This window comes from Engystomops pustulosus, chromosome 1, assembly GCF_040894005.1.
Source record: "Engystomops pustulosus chromosome 1, aEngPut4.maternal, whole genome shotgun sequence".
In the NCBI taxonomy this organism is placed as follows: domain Eukaryota; kingdom Metazoa; phylum Chordata; class Amphibia; order Anura; family Leptodactylidae; genus Engystomops; species Engystomops pustulosus.
The window spans coordinates 187,457,848-187,483,668 of NC_092411.1; the positions used below are offsets into that span (position 1 = coordinate 187,457,848).

General features: G+C 42.6%; 1 protein-coding gene across 2 annotated transcripts in view; it reads right to left on the minus strand.

Annotated features, from left to right (window-relative positions):
• Positions 1-4,237: 4,237 nt before the first annotated feature.
• The window catches only part of ANXA3 (annexin A3), a 36,939-nt gene continuing 15,355 nt past the window's right edge, over positions 4,238-25,821 (minus strand). For both annotated transcript variants that reach the window (XM_072115550.1, XM_072115541.1), the window contains 8 exons: positions 25,635-25,725; positions 17,965-18,044; positions 11,228-11,284; positions 10,536-10,629; positions 8,238-8,333; positions 6,940-6,998; positions 5,360-5,482; positions 4,238-4,386 (listed from right to left, as the gene is read on the minus strand). In XM_072115550.1, coding sequence (XP_071971651.1) covers positions 4,327-4,386; positions 5,360-5,482; positions 6,940-6,998; positions 8,238-8,333; positions 10,536-10,629; positions 11,228-11,284; positions 17,965-18,044; positions 25,635-25,725 — 660 coding nt within the window. In that variant the 3' untranslated portion in view covers positions 4,238-4,326. The remainder of the gene's footprint in view (positions 4,387-5,359; positions 5,483-6,939; positions 6,999-8,237; positions 8,334-10,535; positions 10,630-11,227; positions 11,285-17,964; positions 18,045-25,634; positions 25,726-25,821) is intronic.

The window sequence follows — 25,821 nt, forward strand, 5'->3', positions numbered from 1 at the left end:
TCGGGAGAAGTTAGAGCTCTGTTTTCACTAGATTGGTGTTGAAGGCGCTCCTGAGGTACCAGTACAATAGACACCCCCAAGTAGTGACCCCATTTTTGAAAGGGCACCCCTCGAAGAATGTATTACATTTGAGCCAGCATCTTAGGGGCTAAAATGCTCATACAAAGTGAGTAGTGCAGAGTAAAAATTTTATTGCAATTTATCAAATATGCCATTGTAGTGACAAAAGCATTTTGCCCAACTGGCAATGGCAGGGGTTAGAAGGCAGGATGTATAAACTGCGCATAGAACATCAGGGTAACAACATGGTAATTTAATAATTTAGGGATGTATGATAAATTCAGGAGCACTATTTCATACATAGTCCTGGTTTTTCTGGGCATGTCTCATAGTGATGAATGATGTCCTTTCTGAATGCCTTTTTTGGAGCACACTGTGCACCTCTGTGTCCTTCCCTTCTTGGCAGTTTGGGGAACTTCTCCTGGAAAGTTCTGCCCTGGTACAATGCGTGATGTGGCCTGGCTTCTGGAAGTGCTGGCACTCCCCCTTCCTGGTCTCCAAAAAGAAAGTTCTTTATTACCACCTCTTGAAATTCAGGAAAATTCCCCTCTGGCTTGCACATTGATGTAGCACATAAGCATTATATAGTGCTATCTGCATGATGTGCTCAACCAGCACCCTTTACCACACCCTTTACTTCCGAATGGTGTTAGCACCTGGTCAAACAAGTCCACCCCTCCCATGTACTTGTTATAATCTAAAATACAGTTTGGCTATGGGGTTTCTGCACTTATACCTCCTACTGGGACAGTGGTGGCGGTGTGCCCATGTATTGTGGTTAATACAAGGACCTCTCTCTTGTCCTTGTACTTAACACACAATACAAAGTGTCTGCATAGTGCCCTGCAATTGTGCCTTTTCATTTTTTGCCCAAGCACCGACTTAGGGAGACCCCTCTGATTTATAAGTACAGTGCCGCATGGGAGTACTATAGTGGAGTCCTTCCCTTTATATACCCTGAATTTGTAGGTGTACAAGCTGTGCAAAAGTACATCAGGGCATATCTTCACACCATACCTTGCCCTCTTTATTGGGCAGGTACTGGCGGAATTGAAGTCTCCCTTTGAAATGTACCAGGGACTCGTCTATGCTCACATGTTTGGTGGGGGTATATGCCTGGGCAAACTTCACTAAAATGGGCCTGACCTTAAATAACCGATCATAACTGGGGTCATCTCTGGGTGTGCACTGTGTGTTGTAGGTGTAGTGCATAAACTTATGGATGGCTTCAAAACGCATCCTGGTCATCGCCATTCGGAATATGAGGGTGTATTACAGAATGTCTGTGCAATCAGGGACTACTGGAGTAGACTTCTTTACAACCCCCATAAGTATTAAGCCCCAATACTTCATCTCTGCATCAGTGACAGGGGTCCATACACCAGAAAAATTAGATTATGTGCACCCAACTACCATCTAGCCAACACACACACACAAAAAATGAAATAATGCGCAACAAACCACACGCACAGATAATAGATAAGTACACCTACAGCGCTCTGGAAAAATGATACCAGGCTCCAAAAAAAAAAAAAAACACAAACAAAAAAACACAACCCTATGTGCACAACAAATGCACCTTGCTTGCCCTAAGACAACCAAACTACCGCTAAAGATGCTACGTGGCGCACTGAAAAGTGCGTCCATTGCAGAACGCCAACACAGCGCACTGAAAAGTGCGTTTAAGGGACAGACAGGATATGGGAAACAAACGTAAGACAAGTGTGATCAGGCAAGGTGATCTCACGGAGAACACACAGGATGCAGGAGGGTGTTTTGGTGCAAATAGTAACGCTCTGCTCCTCTCTCCAGCGATACCAAACCAAAATGGAGCCGCTGGAGGAAGCTAAAAACAAGTTTTCTGCCTATAAACGCAGCGATAAGTGGTCGGGTGATGTCAGCAGGAGGTTCTACTGCCTCCGTCACGTGCGTCCCACCGCGATGTTACCATGTTACAGGGCGTGGTGGCACAGAAGAGCCTGGGTGCCTTCGCGCCATACTAGTACTGCACTGAGCACTAACCGAAGGAGCCAGCACCATACTAGTACGGCGCGGAGCACTAAGGGGTTAAAGCTCATTGGCGCCTTGATGACCGGGTCTATTTTCAAAACTTGCATGTGTCAATTGATCTGGTAATAACGGTAGAAAGCTTTACTCAGCCAGATAGGTTGGAGATTGATTTTTTTTTTTTTTTTTTTTTCGTGACATGTTGTACATGAAGTTAGTGGGAAATTTTAGTTTATATAAAATATATTCTTTTCATAAATAAATGCAAAATATACCGTATATACGCTGACCCAAGTACTCAATTTTACCACCAAAAACTGGGAAAACCTATTGAGTTGAGTATAAGCCTAGGGTGGGAAATGCCTTGGTCACAGCCTCCCCAGTATATAGCCACCCAGACTGCCCCTGTAAGTATATAGCGAGCCAACTAGTCCTGTGTAGTGTATAGCCAGCAAGCACATAAAAAAAATAAGTACTTGCCATTTTGAAGCTCCAGGCAGTTCCTCTTCTTTCTTCATTTGTGATGGCTCCAGGTCAGCGACAGCAGTGGTTGAAATCATAGTTTGTGCACTGGCCAGGCGATGCGCAACGACCTGCCGCTGACCTGGAGCCAGCGTACATGAAGAAAGAAGAGGAGCTGCCCATGGCGTCGGAATGGGGAGGTTTTTTTTGTTAGTTTTTTTTTAATATACACTAGTATAAGCAGAATGGGGAATTTTCAGTACAAAAATTTTGCTGAAAAACTCGCCCTATACTCGAGTATATATGGCAAGTGTCCTTTTGTTTTATTACGTTGCTGGAAAAATAGCGAACAGCATTTTTATACATTTTCATGACAATTTTGGAATCAATTATTGAAGGGACCATTTTATTTCTGTTGGGATTTTGTAAGTTCTGCTAATAGAACCCCCCAACACATCGCCCAGCTCTATTAACTTCACCCCTCAAACTATATAAAACCACATAAAGGGTTAACAAGCTTCCTATAAGTATTTCACAGAACTTCAAAACAAATAGGTTTAATTTAGAATTTACTAATTTCAACATTAATACATTTATTTAGCCCTAAAATTTACCCAGTTAAGCTGAATAAAAGTAGAAGAAACTGCACAATATATTCCTGGATGCATTTTATGAGTACAGGGACACCCCACATGTGGATGTTACCCGCTGTCTGTGTAGATGGTGGGGTGCGGAAGGGAAGGTGCACCATCAAACTTTTGCAGAGCCCCTGAGGCCGCTTCTTGTTCACCAAACAACAGTTTTCCCAAACAAGTTTTCAAACAAAACACCCATCCCCATCACACTTACTGTGCCATCTTGTTAGCACACTAGTATAGCAGACCCCCACTGGAGCTGTGGAGTCACTGAGACTTCTGGAATAGAACATTCCATGACTAGAAACTTCCAGAGGTCAACAGTTACACACGATTATATATGAATGATAAAAAAAAAAAAAATACACAAACACCAATAAGTGATGCATATCATAAAATATGTCACAGTATACTGTGATATAAGGTCCTAAGATCAAGGTCCTGTCAGGGCAATTGCTCATAGACAGATGGTGGAGAACTTTTAATAGGTGTAAATTACTGAATATCCTGACACTCACACTAACGTGACCAACCCCTTTAAAATCAACCATAATTCTCATCTTTCCAAGAATGTTTTATAGCCTCTGTCGACTTTGCTCCTATATGGGATGAAAGTGAAACATCTGCAGAGACCTTCAACAACAAACCCTTGGGTCCTTCTGGAGTTCAGGGCTACGTTGTCTCTGGGTTCCATTTTTTATCCAGAGGTGAAAAATTTGTCTTCGGGTGCATTCATATATTCAGTTTTTCAGATGCAGTTTTCAATGTCCAAACCAGGAGTGGAGTGAAAAAAAAAAAAAGAGGAGGAACAGCTTCTCTCAATTTAATCTCCTCACCCAATATGATCAATGGCTGATTTTGGCTTGAAAAAGTGCATCTGGAAAAACTAAAATGTTTGAACACACCCCTAGTGTTGAGTCGACCTGACCGGTTGGGCATTAACTATTTAGATTTTCCCAATGGAATTTAAATAGCTGCGGGAGTGACTATCCTACCCTAAATGGGAGGGTTGAGTCTTATACAAAAGGGGTTATCCCCAGAAGTCATTGCTACCCTACAGAAAAGAAAGCCAGTCAATTATAAGTTTAGCTTTATTTTGACTTTTTTTCTTATTTTTTTGCACCTTGTCAGGTGTGTCTGTTGCTGTGTTCCTAAGCAGATTTCAGTCATCACCACCGCAAAGCTTTAATAGGGCAGCCCCATAATCCCCTGATGTATCAGACTGGAAAGAAAAAAAAAACATACAAATTATAAATTTTTTATATAAAATAATCATGTTTCATTTAGAACACACACTTGTCAGTCAACAAATACTACTCATAGAAGAATACACCTTTAAGAAGTCTCTTTTTAAGGCCAGAATCACACTTGCAGAATTGGATACGAATGGAATAGAATTATAAATCTGTACCAAGCCTATGACCCATTTATAGGCCTTGCTTATTCAAAATTGCAATGAGGTATTTAGTTTACCAAGTTCCAGACGGCCACATTGCAATAATTCTATATATATATATATATATAATTATTATTATATTATATATTATTTTTCCTTTTCCAAACAGTTGGTTTTTATATGTAGGACACATTGTGAAAGAAACTGCAGTGCAGTGTTAGCTGCTGGATTTTAGAACAACAAGTTTTTTTTTTTTTTTTAAGAAGCTACTACCACTGGGGCTTAACTTGGTGATGGGTGTGGGTGAAGAGACTGTCCAACGATCACTAGAACAAGGAGATAGAATATGAGATAGAGATGAATGGAGCAGAATGGACATGTGCAGCAGTCTGCTCATCTCGGGGAGCAACAAGAGGTCTGACAGGTACATCAGACCCCACCGCTCTCGTGATCTGTGGATAGGGCCTCACTTGTTTCCTGGGAAAAACACCTTTAATAGTCACTGTCATATTTTATGACCACCCCTCCATCCTGACATCAGTCAAAACTAAGAAGGATAGAATTGACTGACTGACACAATTGATTGTATGAAATACGTCCATTAATGCAGAAGGTAAAATAAAGGTTTCCAAGAGCCACTCACGTTTCTTTGGTGTCAGACAGTGCTCATTACAGGTGATGTTTCTTCCACAAGTAGTTCTCCATACAAAAGCTATATAACTATAGCCTAAATTATAGTTCTGTACAGTATAATCTACCTATACCTATAATGCATTTTTCTAAATCAAGATGCACATACCTTAATGGCAGAGTATAAAGACTCCCCAGCAAGCTTTTTGTATTCTGCTCGGATATCCAATAGATCTATTTCTGCTCTGGAGACCATTATTCTAGTTAAAGTGTATTCATCTGTCCCAGCACCCTTTAAATTAAAAAATGTAAAAACATAAATAAATAATCTTTTGGGCTTTGAAAAGCTTGATTATTGAAGGGTTTGACCACCTTATGTCCCTGTTACTAAACTAGTGCCCTGTTCCAGTTGCAGGTGATAAAACATACTCGCCCGTCCTCTTGTCCTTGATAAGGATACAGCAGACTGCAGACTGGGTGGAAACGGCGGTGCCAGTTTTTTTGTACAAGTACACACTGTGTGTTCACCAGCAGCAAAACAGCCTATGAGGCTGCAACGTGGGAGCGTGCATAACAGACAGGAGGAAGATCATGTATTCCTCCAGTGAGATGGACGGCTAGGAGGACATACAAGTAAAAAGATGGACCTGGAACAGCTACACCACGACGGGAGATGGGGAAAACGAGGGAGAAGATGGACCTGGAACAGCTACACCACGACGGGAGATGGGGAAAACGAGGGAGAATTCTTAATGAATGTATATCAGTCTGCCCCTAAGCTAAACCCAAAGTTAAAGTAGCCAATCCCTTAAAGTTCTACTGAAAAAGAGCTCCTCAAAAGGGCTTTTAATAGGTTGATAGGATACTCCATTGGACTGTGGAGTTGGAGCAAAATAAACAAACAAGGCATCCATTCCAGTGGTATACCCTCAGACTCTGGTTTCATTGGGAACAGAAGAGGTTGGGGCTCTCATGGCCACGGAAACCATCTTTGGTGCCTCAGTGGTCATATGTGCATCAGTGAAGTCCCTGCAGATACCCTACCACAGTGATGGCGAACCTTTCAGAGACCGAGTGCCCAAACTACAACCAAAATCCACTTATTTACCGTGCAGTGCCAGAGCAGGTAGCAATAAGCAGTAACTTATTGCTACCGGTTCTTCAACATCATTCAATGGTATTGGCTCTTCTAAGGCCACCAATAGAGTTGAAAGAAGGTGGGAAAATAAGTTCAGACCATCATTGTAGCTTCTCTCCAGGAAGAATGGTTGGTCCAGCAGGAGGATCTCCAAAGACAATGCAGTTCTGTCAACACCTTCTCACTTTTCCCACAGTTTCAAATGAAGTGTCCCTTTAAAATAGCGCTGCGTGCAGCATCCCTTAAGTTGCTTGGGACTGCAGGAAGATTTGGTGGATTTTGTCCTGTTTGGTGAAATTAGGGCGATGGCCTGAGTGCCCACAGAAAGGGCTCCGAGTGCCACCTCTGGCACCCGTGCCATAGGTTCGCCACCACTGCCCTACCAGGACTGGAGACAAGGGCACACCACTGTAATGGATTGCTGTGGGCAGGCAAGTCATCTTTGTTTTACAACCACAAACTTAATCCACCAGAGCAATGACATTTTTTTTATGATCTTGAAGTGGCCAAAAGTAAAGCAATTGCATGATGCTGCGGCAAATCAAAGAATATATATTGTAATAGATAAAGTATATATGGAGCTTTAGGAGATATACAGTGTAAATATTCACCTTTATAGCTTTGTGAAGCTTTTCAGCAAAGTAGGCAGGAGTGTTCGTTGCACATTTCACTAAAATAAAAAGGTAGGTGGTGGCACATGGCGGTTATTAAGTTTTGCAGAAGGAAGTACACAATAACCAATGAGTTGTTCCAGACATTGGGAAACATGTATCAAGTTATCTGCAGAATTCTGGAGTAAGCTGCACCAAAAATCTGACTGAAAGCCCTATGCCACATTTATTAAGGTTTTTACAGAGTTTTTTTTAGGACTTGCCCGATTAATACTAAAAGAGGGCATGGCTGGGCAGTGTGCCAAATAATGCACAATTAACTGAAACAACTAAAAGAAAGGGCAAAGTACCAACACTCACCAGTCTTATAACTCATCAGGTTAATCATCCAGTATCAGACACGCCTTTCAAAATATTTTTAAAGAACTGCACCTTTCAAAATATTCAAATCTGCTTTTAAGACACGTTAACCCTTTTAGGAAGTCTACCAGCTCCCAAATCACCCACAAGTACAAAGCATTGTGAAAGGCACTTCATAAGCTTTTATACACATAATTTATTTATTTTTTTTTTAATTTCATTTTAAAAATATCTGTAATTTTTATCTTTATGCACATTTATCGAATACAGTGCAAACTTCACTAGGTGCCATTTGCCTGTGCAAGGTGCACCATATTTATGAATTGTGGCACACATTCTTCATGAATCTGCACTGCTTCAATGTATTTTTTGGTGCATTTTTAACATGGAGCGTGTGACACAATGCTGTCAGACAGTACATGATAAATGTAGCGCTCAGTCCGACTGTGCCCCGGAATGCCCCTTTCAGTGCACAATTTTGTGGCATGTTGGACACAGTGCAGCCACAACACAAATATGTTGTGGACACTTTATAAATACATGTGCAAGCAGTTTGCATGTTTGAAAAAAAAAAAACATGCAAAGTCAGACAAAAAAAACTGGTGCAAGGGCCTTAATAAATGTGGGCAGATATCCCTCATTTTACATCATTCTAGGCTACACAGCAGCACCCATAACACGCCTTTGCAGAAAGAAGTCAAAGAAAGAAAAACTGATGGTAGGTTGATTAGATTTTGAGCCCCATTGGGGACAGGGACAAATTGGCAAGCTCTGTGCAGTGCTGCATAATCTTTGTGCGCTATATAAATAATTATCAAATAAAGAATTAGTAACTGGTGCACCAGCAGCCACTGCCCCTTTCCCTCCCAGCTTTAGGACACCAAGACGCTTATTTACATACACATAAAAAGTGAGTTTTCTATCAAATGACGCATTACCTATTGCAATGAGCAGGTCTTCAAAGTGACCAGACATCTCACTCTTGATGCTCTCCTCAATAGTTTTATCAAAGGTGTTGTTATATTCATCAAATGCTGTAGATATAAAAAAAACAGATTTAATTCAGCCATTTTGATATTGGTGCACACTCTACATGAACAGATAACCCTTATCCACAATTGGGAGAGGAAAGGATGTGGGATTTATCCCAGCAGTAATCACACAGCCATTCAGCAAGTATCAGAAAAAAAAAGTTGAAATCATCTGGTTTCTGCTGCAGATTGCAACCCACTGCATCACAAAAGTGGATTTCTGCAACAATTGGCAGCTATAAGTCACATGTCACTAATTTGTGGTGGATGAAAATTCTTCAGCAGAAAGCGGTTTTGTATTGTGTAAGGATAGCTTTCAATGCTACTGTATTATGCTGCATAATTGTATTGCGAGAATTTAGTGCGTCTAGTGAGCAAATATGCTACGTGTACAGACTGTATTAATACATAATTTTCAAAGATATATCAGACGACTAAAGTCACACACAATTGCGATCATAGTGCCACATTCTACTTTGACGATCAAGAACCAAAAAAAATGTTTTATGGTTTAATTTTTCTAACTTCAAGTTTATTATAGTTGTTCAGGCCAAATTCTCTCTTCAGACCTGTTTCTTTGAGTGGTAGTAAACCACAATAGGGCACATGTGGTCAGTGGACATAACATTGCTGGCCTGTGAAGGTGATTAGAGGACCACGTCCATCTGATTGCTGAGGTTGCCAAGAATAAGTCACTTAAGAATACTGTAAAGCAGAACACTTTAGTAGGGACTCGGCGTGGGTGACGACTCAACAGCTCATGGAGCTTACGGACTCATGCCCACTAGGAGCGTGGAAAGCTCAATAATTGCGTCATTTGACCTTTCTTCCTCCTTGTTTTCAATTCTCCAGAAATCTAAACTCATTTGAAAGTCTTTGCTCCATAAGGGGACCGTATGACAAACGCTCTCCTCCGCATACTCGTGCCTCCTATCCATTCCTGATGATCCTGGCCCATTATACTTGCCGCAACAGGAAACTGACTTGAACATTTCACTCACACCCGAACAGAAGTCACGTATTTTTGAGTTATGTCACAGCAGCGCGCTAAGTTCAAGATACCAGGAGGTTTGGTACAAACTAATGGCCAGATGTATAGGGTTGCATACAATTTTCCCACAAGTGCCCCCTAAGTGCTGGAGATGCAGAGAGGAGTAATACGAGTAATATCTAAAGTATGTAATATACACTACCATTCATGATGCATGTATGACCTATTGTTACTGTTTTCTACCCTTTTTATGCATATTACCAATGTGACAAATACTGGGTTCCTGTTTTCTTCTTGTATTCTGACTAACAGTAAAATAAAATTATAAAACACTGTAGAAGATTAATAAAAATATATATATATTGCCATTTTGATTTTTTCTTCTTGAAATAAATCTTGAGGGAGTTATCATCCAAAGCAACAGTTTGAAATCCGTAAATGTAGTGTACAGAGTTAGGCTGGCTGCAGATGAACATATACAGCCGGTGGAAACAGACCAGTTTTCTGGTCCGATCCCACAGACTGTACACATTGCACAGGACAAAAAGTCTTTAGTCAGCAGACTGGGAGTCCTTGCATCATATTACAGTTTGATGCAAACTGTAGCACCAGTACTGTAAGAACTGTTACATTATCAGCCGGCCTTAAGTAGTATTCACAATGGTGTTGGAAGGGTTGATGCAAATGAAATCTTAATTTTCTATCCATCAGAACACAAACTAGGATGTAAATGTTAAAAAAGAACATGTTTATGGTATATAGAACAAAACAATAAACCAGTTGGCTCCAATACTCTCCCTTTTCACATTTCAATAAGCTCCAAAGCCACTTATGACCTAAAAAAGCAGTTTAGGAAGTCGTGTAGTAGAGGATATAATAATATAATACAATGCTAGCAGTGAGTTGGCTGCTGACCCCTTAAATGTCAGAGTGTTAGAAGGCAGAAGTATTTTGCTCATCTTTTACATTGCTAACCCAGATTTCTGCCCTGCTAGCAGTACAACCAGGTGTCTAATGAAGGCCTCTAGGTCTGTCCTTAACACAACTCCTTCACAAAACTAGATGTACCCCAATATGGGGCCACTAACACATTCAACTAAACCAGTGAATTTTGAAGATGAGGTTGAAAAAATGACTAAAAAGTGCCTGGACATTTAGGCCCAAAACAGGAGAATTAGTAGGAGATTTAAGTTACATAAATGAAAATGCCATACTTCGCCTTAGCTGTGGAAAACTTCTCAAACAAAGTACTTCAATGAATTTATCTTCATCTGTTCCCCATTTTTTTTCTCCAGCATTGTATAGAATCTAGAATAGAACACAAAATAATAATAAATATTTTCCACCTCCACCATGAATAATTTTCACCAAAACCCATGTATTAACAGAAGCGCGGCAGTGGCCAACATGGCGCTACCAGGACTGGTGGAGGAGGGGAGTATAAGTCTTTATTATTTTTATAGCCCCCAACCTTCAGCAGTATAAAAAGGGTTTTCAAATCCCAGACAAATTCCTTTCAGTTAGACAAAATAAACTAGATTGTTGTTTCACTTTATACAACTATAGAATTAAATGACAAAACTTCTTATAAATGATCATGTTCTATTTTTTTTGCCATTAGTAACATTTAGTAGGATTTTTCAGCACTTTTTTTGTGCTGAAAAACTCGGCTTATACTCAAGTATATACGGTAGCTAAATTTGTTACTTTCTTACGATTCACCCCTTTTTTCAGTGCCATACATCTGTCATTATTTATATACATGGAGTGAAAAATGACGGTTTGACAAATAGGAAAGTTTAGGAAGCAGAAATTTGTATGCAAAGTGAGGTGGGTAAGCTGTATATATCATTATCACATGTCAGTGGCTCAGAGCTGCAGGGGATATATGTCTAGCGTTATTTACCTCCGCATCCCTTTTAGCAAGATGTTCATCCACTTTTGCACTTTCATCACGTCTGGCCTGCAGAAAAAAAAGAATCAATTTTCATGGATTAAGTACATGGAGATTGATTGTGTTTTTGTAAGCAAGCGAAAGACCTCAATTCATCAGCCATGGTAAACATTTGCGCAGGACTTCTATGCGGCTTAGATCACAACTACACCAAGAACATAAATATATGAATAAATGAATATAATAAGATAAATTTGATGACAAACAATTGCATGAAACAAACTTTGCCATAACAGAACACTTTTTGTTTGATGTAGTAAAAGTTCCAACTGATAATGGTCTTAATGGCACTAATTCCCTTAGAATGATTTTTTTAGGTCAGCCCTATGGCACAGCTGTGCTTCCATCACCAGACACTACAAACAGATAGGGCTAGAAACACGACTTTGTTCTCTAAACTGCAGCACAGCTTCAGTTCAAGCGAACAACTACCCACAAAATGCTTGCGTTAGTCTTTGAAAGGTTTGCCATCACTGCCCTAAGTGCCCACCTGCAACCTAAAACCTAGTTAACGCAAAATGCCAACATGGCAACTTAAGCAGTAACTCACTTGTCCTGGGGACTGACTGATGCAATCTGTGCTGAGGCTACAGCTCACATGCCCAGAGAGGGCTCTGAGTGCAACCTCTGGCACCCTTATTATATGTTTGCCACCACTGAGTCAGTCCTTTCTATAAATGTCCTCGATTAACTATTCTCTCTGTTACACTTGTTTTTCTTTCTTTCTTGCAAATACAACTTTCTATAGAATTATCAGATCACAATGCCAATAATATTTGCTTTAAAATGTAGTTTTGTGAATATTCTGGCCTTACATTAGACATTTCACCCCATGTAATCTCTGCTCCCCAGCACTGCATATAGCAACTATATTCCCTCTATAAGTACTATTCTGTAAAGGAAAAACATCACCAGCTTTTTACACATTAAACTACTAGCACCCTAAGATAGTGTATAATATATCATTTCTAACATTCCCTCTTTTAAATATCTCCAGTTTACTTAAGAAAAATAAAAATCTCCTCCAAAGACATAATCAAATAAGCAGAAAGGAGATGAAGCGCCTGAGACGAGCGAGAGGCTGAAAAGTGGTATGGTCACTTCAAATCCCCTGAATCTAAAACCATGCTAAAATGCCTCAGAGTTGTAGAACCATAGGTAGAGGCAGTTAATAAATAAACTTATAATAATAATAAATTAAATTAATTTATTTATTTATTAGATAAACTTTAAAATGGTATACTCCAGTCACTAAAAAGTGGCAATACCTGGACAGGTTACTAAAAAAAATGGTAGTGGTGGGATTGGTTTTGAAACAATTTATGTAAAATCCCCTATAGTCTATGCTGCTGCTGCTACCCCAATATGTAGAGCAGTGTCACTAAACAGCAGGGAGCTGGACTGAAGTCTTTATTTTGACTTATTTTTTTTGCGTCTATTTGGGAGGATTTGTGCACTTCTTTTGCGAACTTAAGAAGTTTGCCTGTGTGTGTCTGTTGCAGTGTAGTGTCCTTATGTAGCTTTGCAAGAGGTTTTCATTTGTTTGTTAAAAAATAGGTTAAGAAGGCACAACCAGAAGTACAACTGAATTGAAGTACAACTACAAAAATTAGTTAAGAACACAAAAGTGTCCCCAAAACAGACAACTTTGAAAAGAGGCTGCAGAAATACAATGATACATGTGCCCCAATATGTACTGGGATTTGCACATTGTCACAACTGATTGTAGAAACACCAACATGTTCTGCATCACTAATTTATCAGAGGTGCTATATTAGATGAGTGCAATGTCATTCTGTTTTGGGGAAGGTTACACCAGCAGCATTTCCCACTGCATTGTATCAGGCTGCAAGCCAGTGCCTATATTCACAGGGTTTTAAACCTTGGAGGAACCTCCATCTTCCGCGGATATGTAAGACAGAACACCAGAAAATGGAGGTGTCACCTAGCTATAAAAACCTGGGCATTCCGATGCCGGCTTACAGCTTGATCCAATGCCATGGGGGAAAATGTTCCCGGAGTAAACTTACCCAACCAGGGTGACACTGGACTCCTCTAATATAGCTCCTCCGAGGAAGCATCACACACTAAACTAGTGATGCAGAATACGTTGTGTTACTACAATCAATTCCGACATTGTGCAGATCTCAGTAAATATTGTCTTTAATCCAGTTCCTTCTGTTCAGTGACTGCGCTCCACGTAGAAGGGTAGTAGCAGCACAGATTAGAGGGTTTATACATAAATTAAACCAACCCCACCACTACCATTTATCTGGTTCAGCAAGTTGGTCAATGCCTGTATTGCACTTTTTAGTGACTAGAGTACCATTTTAAAATGTATCTAATAAAGAACAGTAATAATGAATAGGCAGGAACCAGATGTTTATCTGCAGCTTGCATTCCCAATTACGTCTAGCTGCCCATATCTCTGGTTCTGTAGCTCACGGAACCACAATCTTGATTCTATTCTAGCTTTAATATAAAACCTTATCATACTATAGCGCAGTGATGGTGAACCTTTTGGAGAAAGGGTGCCCAAACTACAACCAAAATCCACCTATTTACTGTGAAGTGCCAACATGGCATTTTAAGCTGTAACTTATTGCTACTTGTTCTTCCACATCTTTCAATTGAATCGGCCTCCTGAGGTAACCAATACAGTTGAAAGAAGAAGGGCAAATTCAGACTCAGACATTCAGATGATGTAGTTTCGCTCCAGGGTCTTTCTGTAGAGGTCAGACTGGCGGGTCCAGCAGGAGGAACTCCAAAGATATTGGAGTTCTATCAGCACCTTCTCACTTTTCCAACAGTTGCACATAGCGCTGAGAGCAGCATCTCTTGAGTTGCCTGGGACTGCAGGAAGATTTGTTGGATTTGGTCCTATTTGGTGAAGTCTGTCCTCGGCCAATGGTCTTAGTGCTCGCAGAAATGGCTCAGAGTGCCACCAGGGGCACCCATGACATAGGTTTGCCACCACTGCTTAAGAGGGATATTTACGTGCAAAGGAATCAACACCCCCTATTCAGCTTCTAAAAGTGAATCATTTCAGGCAAGATTTGACTGTTCTCTGTCCATTTGCATATGGCTTTATAGGCAATTTCTTTTGATTGCTGGGGTAACTCCCACAGCCATTCCGCGACCTGTGGAAAAACCTTTAGATTCCCTGGATAATCCTTCCCTTAACTACCACTTAAAGGGGTTATCCGGGTCTTAAAAAATATTGAAGGCAGTGCTGGTGTGGGCTAGTTAAACCTAATAAACATGTACTTTCCTCGTCCGGCGCTGCCAATGTCCCACGCCGCGGCCCGTCTACTCTGTGCGCCGGTTTGCATACAGGGGCGCACAGGAAGCTTCCAGACAGCCGTAAGCTCCCATTGCTTACAACGCTGAGAGATAGTGACGGATGGGAGGTGCCGGCCACATTGTGGACCAGAAGCTCCCTGTGCCCCTGTAAACAAACAGGGACGGCTGCGCAGGACATCGGCGGCGCCTGAGGAGGTAAGTACACGTTTATTATGTTTAACTAGCCCACCCCAGCCCGTCCCTTTTAAACAGCCGGATAACCCCTTTAAAGGGGTTGTTCACTTTCAGCAATGTAAATTGTTGGTGTAAGAAAAAGTTATACAATTTTCCTATATACCTGCCATTTTACAGGAAGCTTCATGGTTTACTTCCTGTGGATTAAAAACCATCCTATGGTCACGTGGGGTCACATAGGTCGCACGGCTCCTTAGAGTAAGCACCTGCGTGAGATACATGACCAGGGGCCAGTTTCTGTCCACAGGAAGTAAACATAAAAGCTTCCTTTTGAAAGACGGCTAACATAGATTTAGTAAATGGTGAGAAGTTGATACAGAAATTAGAAATCAATATTGGAAAAATGTATTACTTTTTCTTACACAAATATGAATTATTTTCTGAAAATAGGCAACTACTTTAAGCATCTTTTCCCCAAACTGAATCACTCTTTTGTCTTTGAAGGGATTTTTGTGTTTATTTAAACCCCTTAATGACTACGCCCTTTTTCATTTTAACGTTTCCATTTTTTACTCCCCACCATAAAAAACCCATAACTATTTTATTTTTCCATGTTGTGAAAGGGCTTGTTTTCTGCATAATAAATTGCACTTCATAGTGACTGTATTTAATATTCCATGCCATGAGCTCTGAAGGGGAGGGGGGGGGCAGTATAAGGCGCAGGATCAAATGCAGTACCTAAAAATGACCTGTGCACAGTTCAAGCCAGCTACACTTCCCGGGAAACTTGTCTTCAGCGTGTCAGAGAGCTCCGATCTCAGAGATATGGCTGCTGGGGGTTAATGCAGGGTGATGCAGCAGGGGTTAAAGGAAACCTACCACTTGAAGTGGCAGGTTTCCGATGGCAATACCGGGCACCAGCTCAGGGTGAGCTGGTGCCGGAGCTTATTTTAGTCAGTGTTTTAAACCGCGGTATCGCGGTTTAAAACACTTTTTAAACTTTATAGCCGGCGCAGGCAGGTACGCGCTCGGCGCTTACCGTGCGCGCGGCTACATAGGAAGTGAATGAGAGCCGCGCGCATGGTAAGCGCCGAGCGCGTACCTGCCTGCGCCGGCTATAAAGTGAAAAAAGGGTTTTAAACAGCGATACCGCGGTTTAAAACACTAACTAAAATAAGCTCCGCCACCAGCTCACCCTGAGCTGGTGCCCGGTATTGCCATCGGAAACCTGCCACTTCAAGTGGTAGGTTTCCTTTAAGCGGTCTCCCTCTGCCCCTTCTCCTTCCCTCCTCAGCCAGGGTGTTATTCCTGTGGGGTTCCCTGTGGCCCCTTCTCTTTCCTCTGTTACAGGACTGTCAGGTATGGGGGATTGTTTACTGATGATGATGATTGCCTCGTGGTCGGCACTATGGCGGCTCCGGTCTCTCCGTGCTAGGGGAGGGCAGGATGGGCACAATGTTAGTTGTGGTGCCAGGGCACTTCAGGAGCCAGGGACCCTGTATACTGTGTGGGAAGGTGCAGGAAATTTCTGAGGATGGAGCTATTAAACACTGGTAAATGTACTACAGACAATATGTACTGTACATTTCTGTATAAGTTCATATATAAGGCGCACTGGCCTATAAGGTGCACCTTTGATTTCTGAGAAAATTAAAGGATTTTTGGTGCGCCTTAAAGGCTGAAAAATACGGTAAACGTCACAGTGAGGGAACAAAATTTATAATGCAGAAAACTGTGGCAAAACAAAATTTACTGGGTTCTTTCGGAGATGATTATACCCAATGGGGAGACTTATGATGAAACTCCACCCCTCCAGTGCCAGGGGATACATCAGGGTGCCGGCTGTGCTAGCATATAATTATATGCAGGCCGTGCCTGGAGTAGAATTTTGCCACTGTCAGAGACCCTTCAGGCCCACTCCACCTCTGGCTTTGCCCCCTTCACGTCTCTCTATGCCCATTTGGATTGGAGTTGGTGTAAAAAGGAAAATAATTGCAAAGCCTAGAGGGTTATTAGCCATTGTGATTTTTTTTTAAACATTTAACTCTGAAATTTAAATAATTTGATGCCATAGTCGTTATGACTGCAGCAGAGTCAGCACTCCTACCTGGCTCCGTCCACAATAGCTAGCAATACATGAGGAACTAGGAATTTGCAGTGAATACGGCACTGCATTTTTACGCCCTAACTTGGTTTAGGCCAAGGGGTTAATAAAAAAAACTAAAAGCTGAAAGTAACCTAAAATGGTGCAACTGACAAATAAAAAAAAAGCATAAAGCTTCGCAAATGTTAAAATAGTGAGGTAATAGTAAAGAAAAGCAAATCTTGGGCATTTAACAGTTAAAGGAAACCTGTCACCACATTTTTCACAAATACAGGTAGTGACAGGTTCCCGTAGAGAGCCCTAGTAACTGACACCTTTCTTTTAGCTAAAACTTGTCCCCTGAGATTCCCATATATTCAACTTTATAGTTTTACCTGGTATCTAAGCATGGCTACAGCAAGCGGAGGTGGGCGTGGCCTGCTCAGGCTGAATCCAGCAGTTCATCCCCATCCTCTCTCTGTATGCAGCAGTAATGTCATGTGACCAGGGTGACATCCTTGAAGGCCCTTTAGCTTTTCTGCTTTAGAAAACTGTACACAAAGCATATATCTCATGAAATCATAGAATATTGTATCACATGAAATCACAGCAGCCTGCATAGAGAGTAGTAGAAGTCCATGGAGGCTGCTGTGATTGTTTTATGTGGTCAGATATGTAAATGGGGTACAGTTTGCTAATCTTAAGTAGCTTGAGGAACTGTGAGATCACCATGGTCACATGACATTAGGCCACGCCCCTCAACTCACCCCAAAGATGCATAGATGCAGGCAAGATTATGACTCTGATTCTATGGGGATCTGAGGGAAACTATTTTTAGCTAAAAGAAGGGTATCAGTTACCAGGGCTCTATAGGAACCTGCAACTACCAGTATTTTGAAAAAGTGATGACAGGTTCCCTTTAAGCTACAGTGAAAACCATAGTAATCACACTGATTATTATATAGAAAGTAAAAAATAAAATGTAGACATTTCTGTGATAAATTTTTAGTGATGACACTTATGATTCTAAATAACCATTGAAGAAAAATTAGTTGGAATTAAAATAGAAAAAAAAAAATAAAACAAAAGAAGAGCCACCCAATCAGAACAGTGTTAGCAAAAATCTTACATTGGCCAAGAACAGCAGTGCTTTCCTGAAGTCCCCTGATGTCTCTGAACTAATGTTATCTCCAAGGCTCTTGCTATATACTGCAAAAAAAAATATTTTAGTGTTTATGTAGACAAATAGAAACAAAAAAAGAAAAGCCATATCCACTTTAAAGGTCTCCATCTGCATTTAAAATGCATCAAAAATTACATAGAGGTTAGCAGGTAGAGATGGAAAGATCTATGACAGGGACTGATCTGGCAAGCTCTGTGCAGCGCTGCGTAATCTGTGCGCGTTATATAAAGGAATTATTAATTATTATTATTATATCTTGGACTCATTGGGGGATATTTATCATACGCTGGTGCTTAGGATAGCCCCGTCCCTGCTTTTTCGAGGTTGAAGCCTCTTGATGTATCCGCCAGGGTGCTGCACAGCGGCCCACTCCCAGCCGGCCGTGCCCCCTCCACGCCCCTCTGGCGTGAAGGTGACAGAGACGGCTAAGCAAGTGCTAGCAATAAGCTTTTGAGATTATTTCAGGGCTTCTACACCACTGACGTGACGCAGAGGCCCTGATGAATATGCCTCAATGTCCCCCTCCCCCTTTTTTTCCTCCTCTTATTTATCTTACACTCCTTTCAACCTTTTTTTAAAGTCTTTCCTTCATTCCTCTCCTAGCTTTCAAAAGCTAGGCTTCCTAAACAGCAATTTTTGACCATAAAAAAAGCCATTTTCTTCAGTCAGCCGATTTGTATCCGTTTGGCATCACAGCTTTTAACTATAGTCTATGAGTGAGCCATGAAAAATGTTTGACTAGGGCATGCTATACTCTTTAATGAAAAGGATGAACAATCTGTTAAAATAAAGGGCATGGGATCATTAATAAGTATTGAACTTCAAACAGACCGCATTCGGCTGCACTTACGACTGTAACGTTTTCATGCTTTTTTTTGCAGATTTTGTCCACTATGGCAGATTCAGGATTTTTCTGTTCAATAAACTTTTATTAAAAGTAATTAGTGTCAACATACATAGACTTGTCATTGAGTCACAGTGAGATTTCAGAATATAAGCTTTCAAGGCATATACACACATAACTTTGGCTTGTCTAGCATTACATTCGCAGTACAAAATGAATTCCGCACTTCTCAAGCCGCTAATTATACCTAGATAATACTTGTCTCCTTTAGTGCAATGAGCAAGGAAACCGGAAAGAAAATCTATGTTACTAAACATTATTAACAACTCGAACCACACTAAACACTTACGACGCGGGGGACCATAGGAAAACACATAGCGGAATACAGAGGGGAAGGGGGTATAGATAGGAAGGGGAAGGCACACCGGGAAAGAGGGAATGTTAAGAAGAAAAAGGGAAAATTTCTCACTCACTTAGGCCATGCACCCTCCACCTGCTTCTATCCACGTGGCAAATTCTGCCGAACTGCGGAAGTCGATCCATGGGGACCAGACTCTGGTGTATTTTTCTATCTGAGAGTCCGCCAGTCCCTCCACAGCTCTCATCTCCTCCATTCTCATAATATGATTTAAGGCTTCCGCCCACTGGGCCCTTGAGGGACTTGCACTTGATTTCCATAGTCTGGGGATAATCTGTCGAGTGGCGGCAATGCAATGTCTCAGAAAACCTTTCTTTATCACAGAGATAGAGCCAGGGATCATAGATAATAGCCCAATCTCTGGGCTCGGTACAACCGAGTCCGACCATAATTTATTGTAAAGTGCAAAGACCGCCTCCCACAGACCACTCACCCCAGGGCAAGACCACCAAATATGTAACATGGAACCCCGTTCCCTGGCACATCTCCAACATACATCAGATACCTCCGGGAACATCTTATGCAGCCTCTCCGGAGTTCGGTACCATCTGGCGACGATTTTAAAGTTAGTCTCCTGTATTTGTGACGAGACAGAGAGTTTGTGAGTTAAGACAGACGCCTTATCCCAGTCCTCTTCAGTAAATGTTTTGTTCAGCGCCTGTTCCCAAGCTTGTCTGTAAGGGACTGGTGTATTTTTAGTCCTCTCTCTCACCAGCCACCCATAGACCGTAGATATTAGATGCCTAGGGGGTTCTTTATTCGTAAAAATTTGTTCTATGAATGTTAGTTCCCTTTTAAGGGATTGTGCGTGCCCCAGGGATTGTAGGAAGCTGCTCAATTGATTAGCCATAAACCATCTGCTGCCTCTCATTTCAGCGGGGAACCACCCTTCCAGAGAATGTATGTCACGGCCTTTTAGTGCATGTCGTACTTGTACTACCCCGTTTAACGGTAAGCCGAATGTTTCAGGGTTCATGTCTCGTAGAGGACACCTAGCATCTAAAAATATTGGAGACATGGGGCCCGGGACGGATGTCAGTTTATGTCGTTTCCTCATTCTGTCCCAACTGCCTAGCAGAATCCTATATAAAGGTGTGCAGGGAGAGGATGTGTCACGGTCCAACGGGGAAAGCCAAAGGGATGCCATCAGGGGCGGCAAGTTCAAAGAAGCCTCCAGAGTCACCCAAAGCTTGGAAGAGGAGTTCAAGGCTGCGTCTATTATGCAAGTCAGCATAGAGGCCTCATGGTATAGACCCAAGTCCGGCAAACCCGCCCCTCCCAACTCTTTAGGCCTAGTAAGTAAAGTGTGGGCCATCCGAGGTCTAGAGGAATCCCATATAAAACCCGAGATCACCCTTTTAAGTCTAATAAGGAAGGCAGGGGCTATTTGGAGGGGTATAGTTTGAAAGAAATAGAGTATTTTCGGCAGGATATCCATCTTAACTACACTAATCCTTCCGAACCATGAGAGCGGGAGGCGTTTCCAAGCAAGGAGCTCCTTCTCTATTGACCCTAGAAGGGGCTGATAATTAACCTGAAAGAGGCCAGATAAATCTGTCGGGATTTTTATCCCCAGATATGTGATGGCTTTTTCGGCCCATCGAAAGGGGAACTCCTTCTTAATATCTCCCACCACATTGTCAGGCAGGTTTACGTTGAGCAATTCGGACTTCGTGAGGTTTACTTTAAAGTTAGAAAGTTCAGAAAAGATTTTAAACTCAGCCAATACTGACGGAAGCGTTGTGCGCGGTTGGGTGATAAATAATAATAGATCATCCGCGAATATGGCCATTTTATGACGGAGTCCTCCCAACTTAAGGCCCTTGATAGATTTATTAGATCTAATGGCGTTTGCCAATGATTCCATCACTAAGATGTAGAGCAATGGTGATAAGGGGCACCCCTGGCGGGTTCCGTTGCTTATGGCAAACGGAGTAGTAAGCTCTCCATTCACCCTGACCATCGCCGTCGGATTCTGGTAAAGGGCCATTATACGAGCTAGCATGATGGGGCCAAGACCTATCTGCCTGAGTGTCTGTTCCATGAATTTCCAACTTACTCTGTCAAATGCCTTTTCGGCATCGACAGAGAGCAGGCACATGGGGATCTTCTGCCTTTGGGCAGCGTTCATCAGTGACACTGTTTTGATAGTATTGTCTCTGGCTTCTCTGCCTGGGACAAACCCCACCTGCTCCTTATGTATAAGACCTGGAATTAATGTTTGCAGGCGTTGCGCCAATAATTTAGAGTATATTTTGATATCTATGTTTATGAGAGAGATGGGTCTAAAATTGGCACACAGGGTGACATCCTTCCCGGGTTTTGGAATCACAGATATGTGCGCCATTAGGGATTGCTTTGGGAAAATAGCCCCCTTAGCTATCGCATTGTAGGAGGAGAGGAGGGGTTCAATTATATCCATTTTCAGCGTTTTGTAGAAGCGCGGAGAAAAGCCGTCCGGACCCGGACTCTTTCCCACTTTCAATTCCTTAATCACCTGAGCAAGTTCCTCAGATGTGAACTCATCTTCCAAACCCTGAGCCAACTGCTGTGATATACGTTTTGGGGCATATTTGGACAAGTATGCATCCATGGCCTCCCCTTTGTCCGTATCTTCCTGCATAGGTAAATTATATAGGGATTCATAAAATTTCCTAAATTCCTCCAAAATTCCAGACGGGTTGAAAATCGTGCCATTAGTTGGCGAGTTGATAGACATAACCCTTGAAGATAGGAGTCTGGGATGCAGGGCCCTAGATAACCACTTGCCACATTTGTTGCCATACTCAAAGAAGCCAAATTTTAGGCGATCCCTTGCGCATAGGGTTTTCTGGTCCAATATTTGCAGGATTTGTTGCCTGACTGAGGATAATTCTGCTCTCAAAGCATCAGACCTCTGAACTTTATTTGCAGACTCCAGAGAAGCCAGAGTAGCTAGTAGGGATCTAAGTTTGGACGCATTTTGCCTCTTAATTCTAGCCCCGTGTGACATAAAAATTCTACGTAGTTCGCACTTTAGCCCCTCCCACATGAGCGGAGCATTACTGCAATCAATATGGTTACCATTCTTAAAACGCTCTATAGCCTCCTTGACCTCAGCCGAGCACAGAGCATCTTTTAATAGATGATCATTAAGCCGCCAGGAGAATGTCTTCCTCCTTTGAGGATAAGGTCTTATGGCACCCATTACCGGCGCGTGGTCAGACCAGATTATGGAGTCAATAGAGCACGTAGGGCTGAGATCAAGGAGGGAATGAGAGATCAGGAGTGTATCAATACGGCTGTACGTGTTATGCACACTAGAGTAATGACTATAGTCCCTTTGTGCCGGGTGCAATATCCTCCAGAGATCTACTAAATTTAGTTTAGCTAATTCCTGCCTTAGTCTACGGGTGGCTGCAAATGAGATCGAGGACTTACCTTCAGATGTGTCGAGGTCTGGATCAAGTGGTACGTTCAAATCGCCGCCAAGAATGATGTCCGAGCCTCCAGCAAAGCCCGCCAAGTCCTCCAGGAGATGGATACCATATGCAATTTGTCCTACATTAGGGAAGTAGACGTTAGCCAGAGTATAAATAGAGCCTGCGACTGAAATTTTTAGGAAGAGAAATCTGCCTTCCTGATCTACCCTGGAATCCAAGATCTGCGGAGAAAAGGAGGAATGAAATGCTACAGAGACCCCTTTGGACTTCTGTACTGGGTTTGGTGCATGGAACCAAGTATTATAAAATTTATTGCGACACGAGGGTACACATGAGGTCTTAAAATGAGTTTCTTGGAACATGACTATTTGCACACGTTTTTTATGGAATCCATAAAGGATTTGCCCTCTTTTCCCTGGGCTATTTAGGCCCCTAGCATTAAATGTGGCGAAAGATAAATTAGTCATTCTAAGCTAGTGGAAGGGTCGCCTGTACACGGCCTAAGCAAGAGAAAGGTAGACTAATAATTAAAGGGGGGGGATAGGAAGACAGGGACTAGGTGTTACTTACAAGACGAACAGAGACAGACCGGGGTTTCACAAATAATATAACTACTAACAAGTAAGAACTTCTGAGTTCCTAGTTCCAGTCAATAGACCAGGTGTTAGACCAGGATATTTCGTATTCTATACTAAGCTACACTACAGTGTTATACACTAGGCAACACTATATGTCGCCAACCCTACTTGGGAACTTAGGCAAAAACTTTTGGCGGTCGTGCATTAGCACCGGACCCTGTGAAAAAAAAAAGGAACACACGGCCTCTCAGGCCAGATATAAAGGCAGCAGGCATTTGTTTCAGCAAATCCAAGTTTGCACTTTAAACCATCTCCCTATTAGCGATACAACCAGGGATATCTACAAAAGCATTAAGCTAACAATATTCCTCTAGAACTTCAACTACATGCTTAGCTCAAGATTTCAAGGTTGACCCGCAAAGGTAGCACTTCTGGATCTCTTGGAGTCTCGCTGTTGTTTCGGCGGGACCTTGTTCCATTGTTCCCTCGGAGGGGACACCGGTAAAGAGGCCGGACGCGGCCAGTCTGGCAGGGACACCATCGGGAGTTCAAAAGTTCCTAGAAAACCAGGTAAATCTCCTAGACGTCTGAAAGATGCACTCTTCCCGTCCTTTTTGGCCAGCAGTTGGAAGGGATATCCCCATCTATATAGGATGTCGCGATCTCTTAGCAATTGCAATAAAGGCTTGAGAGCTTTTCTGAGGAATAACGTACGTCGAGCAAGATCTGGCAAGATCAGTAAGGGCGAGTCCCCATGTTGCAGTCCACCTGAGTCCCTGGCATGTTGTAAGATTCGTTCTTTATCCTTATAAAAATGAATGCGGCAGATGACATCTCGTACACGTTTAGGATCTGAGGACCGCGGGCCAAGAGTACGGTGGATCCTATCTATTTCGATCTTTTTGTTAGGAGGCATTTGTAGCAGATTGCCAAAGAATTTTTGGGCCCAGTTCTCCAGCTGTGATGGCAGGATCTCTTCCGAGAGGCCCCTTATTCTCAGATTATTACGTCTATGACGATTTTCTATATCATCAAGATGGTCCATGATATCTGCAATTTGAGACGAATGTTGTGCAATAACCTCTTTATGAGAATGAATAACGTCACGCAGACCTTCCTGGTGTTCCTCTAATTCTAGGACCCTGTGCCCCACGTGCTTAATCTCCGATTTAATATCCTCCATATCCTTCTTATGTGAGGCCTCCATCTTTCCTAGGAGAGTCTGTAGATCTTCTCTGGTAGGAAGCGCCATTATGTGCGACTTCCAGTCCCACTCATCATGCGTGGAGCGTGGTGGTGTGGATGTCTCCTGCCATTGTCCCATGCCGCCAGCAGCAAGGGAATTGAGCGGGGAAACGGGGCTATGAGCTGAAGCCCAGCAGGGAGAAGCCCCCAATGAGGCAGACTGAGCCCCAGGGCTTGATTGAGAGAGCCCATGCTGATTCTTCTGAGAGGTGCTGACATGGGCACCTGTTAACCCTCCTGTAACAGTTGGAGAAGGGGGGGTTGCATTTGCTTGCTGGGGACTGTAATGTCCAGGGGAACTCCCTGGCGACCTGACAGGCCTCCTCTCTTCTGACGGAGCCGCCATGTCGGCCCACGTGGCATGTGCACTGTGAGCTGGGGCCTCCACCATCGCGGCCCGGTCCCCTTCGCCTACCTTGGCCGAGGCAGGCTGCGCTGCCTCCCTCTGTGCGCCCTTCTCCTTTCCTCCTTCCCTCGGCACTGTAGGTGTTGCGGCTGCTGGCTGTGACAGCTTCCTGCTCTCCTGCGTAGCTGGGGCAGTGGCGCCGGAGTGTTCTGTGCCGGCGGCCATCTTGGCTGCTGCGAGCTTGCCGGTGACAGAGCCGACCGGCTCAAAGAATGTGGCCACGCTCCCACTTTCTTTTCGGGATCGAGATCTCCCGGCGCTCCTGCCTCCCCTGCCCACCATCATGTCACCGGTCAGTTTCTTTGAATGCCTGCTGCTCTGTTTCTGTGGGTCTCGGAGCGGAGCACTGCAGATGAGCGTCCTATCCCGCCATTAGCTAGCCACGCCCCCTCCAGATTCAGGATTTTTACTTTTCTACACACCAATCTATACCCAGGAACATTCCTGAAGCTTCAATGTGTGGCCTAAAAGCTTACCTGCCAGCCCACTGCCTTAAAAAATCTCTCCACTGATTCAAGTATCCTAGAATTTAGGATGTTGTCATGGTAGTTACAGATATACACAGAGGCCAGGAAGAGGAAGTCAAACAAGTACAGAAAATAATTGTAAGTTAAAATGATGAAGATTTTTTTCCCAATTAATCAATGCATATTTCAACCACTTCACATCATTACGTCAAAGTATTCTTTCACCGATTTATTACCTGGATAGAACACATCCCCCACATCTTTTAATTGTTTGTTGGTTCGTGATGCCATAATTTCTATTAGGATGTTCTCAGACGTTCCTGTTCCCTTGACATTAAGTGGGGAAAAAAAAGCTTAGAATGTACTCTTATTTTCTTTAGAAAATCTTTATATGTTTCAGCAAGTGACGATCATCAATTTCTT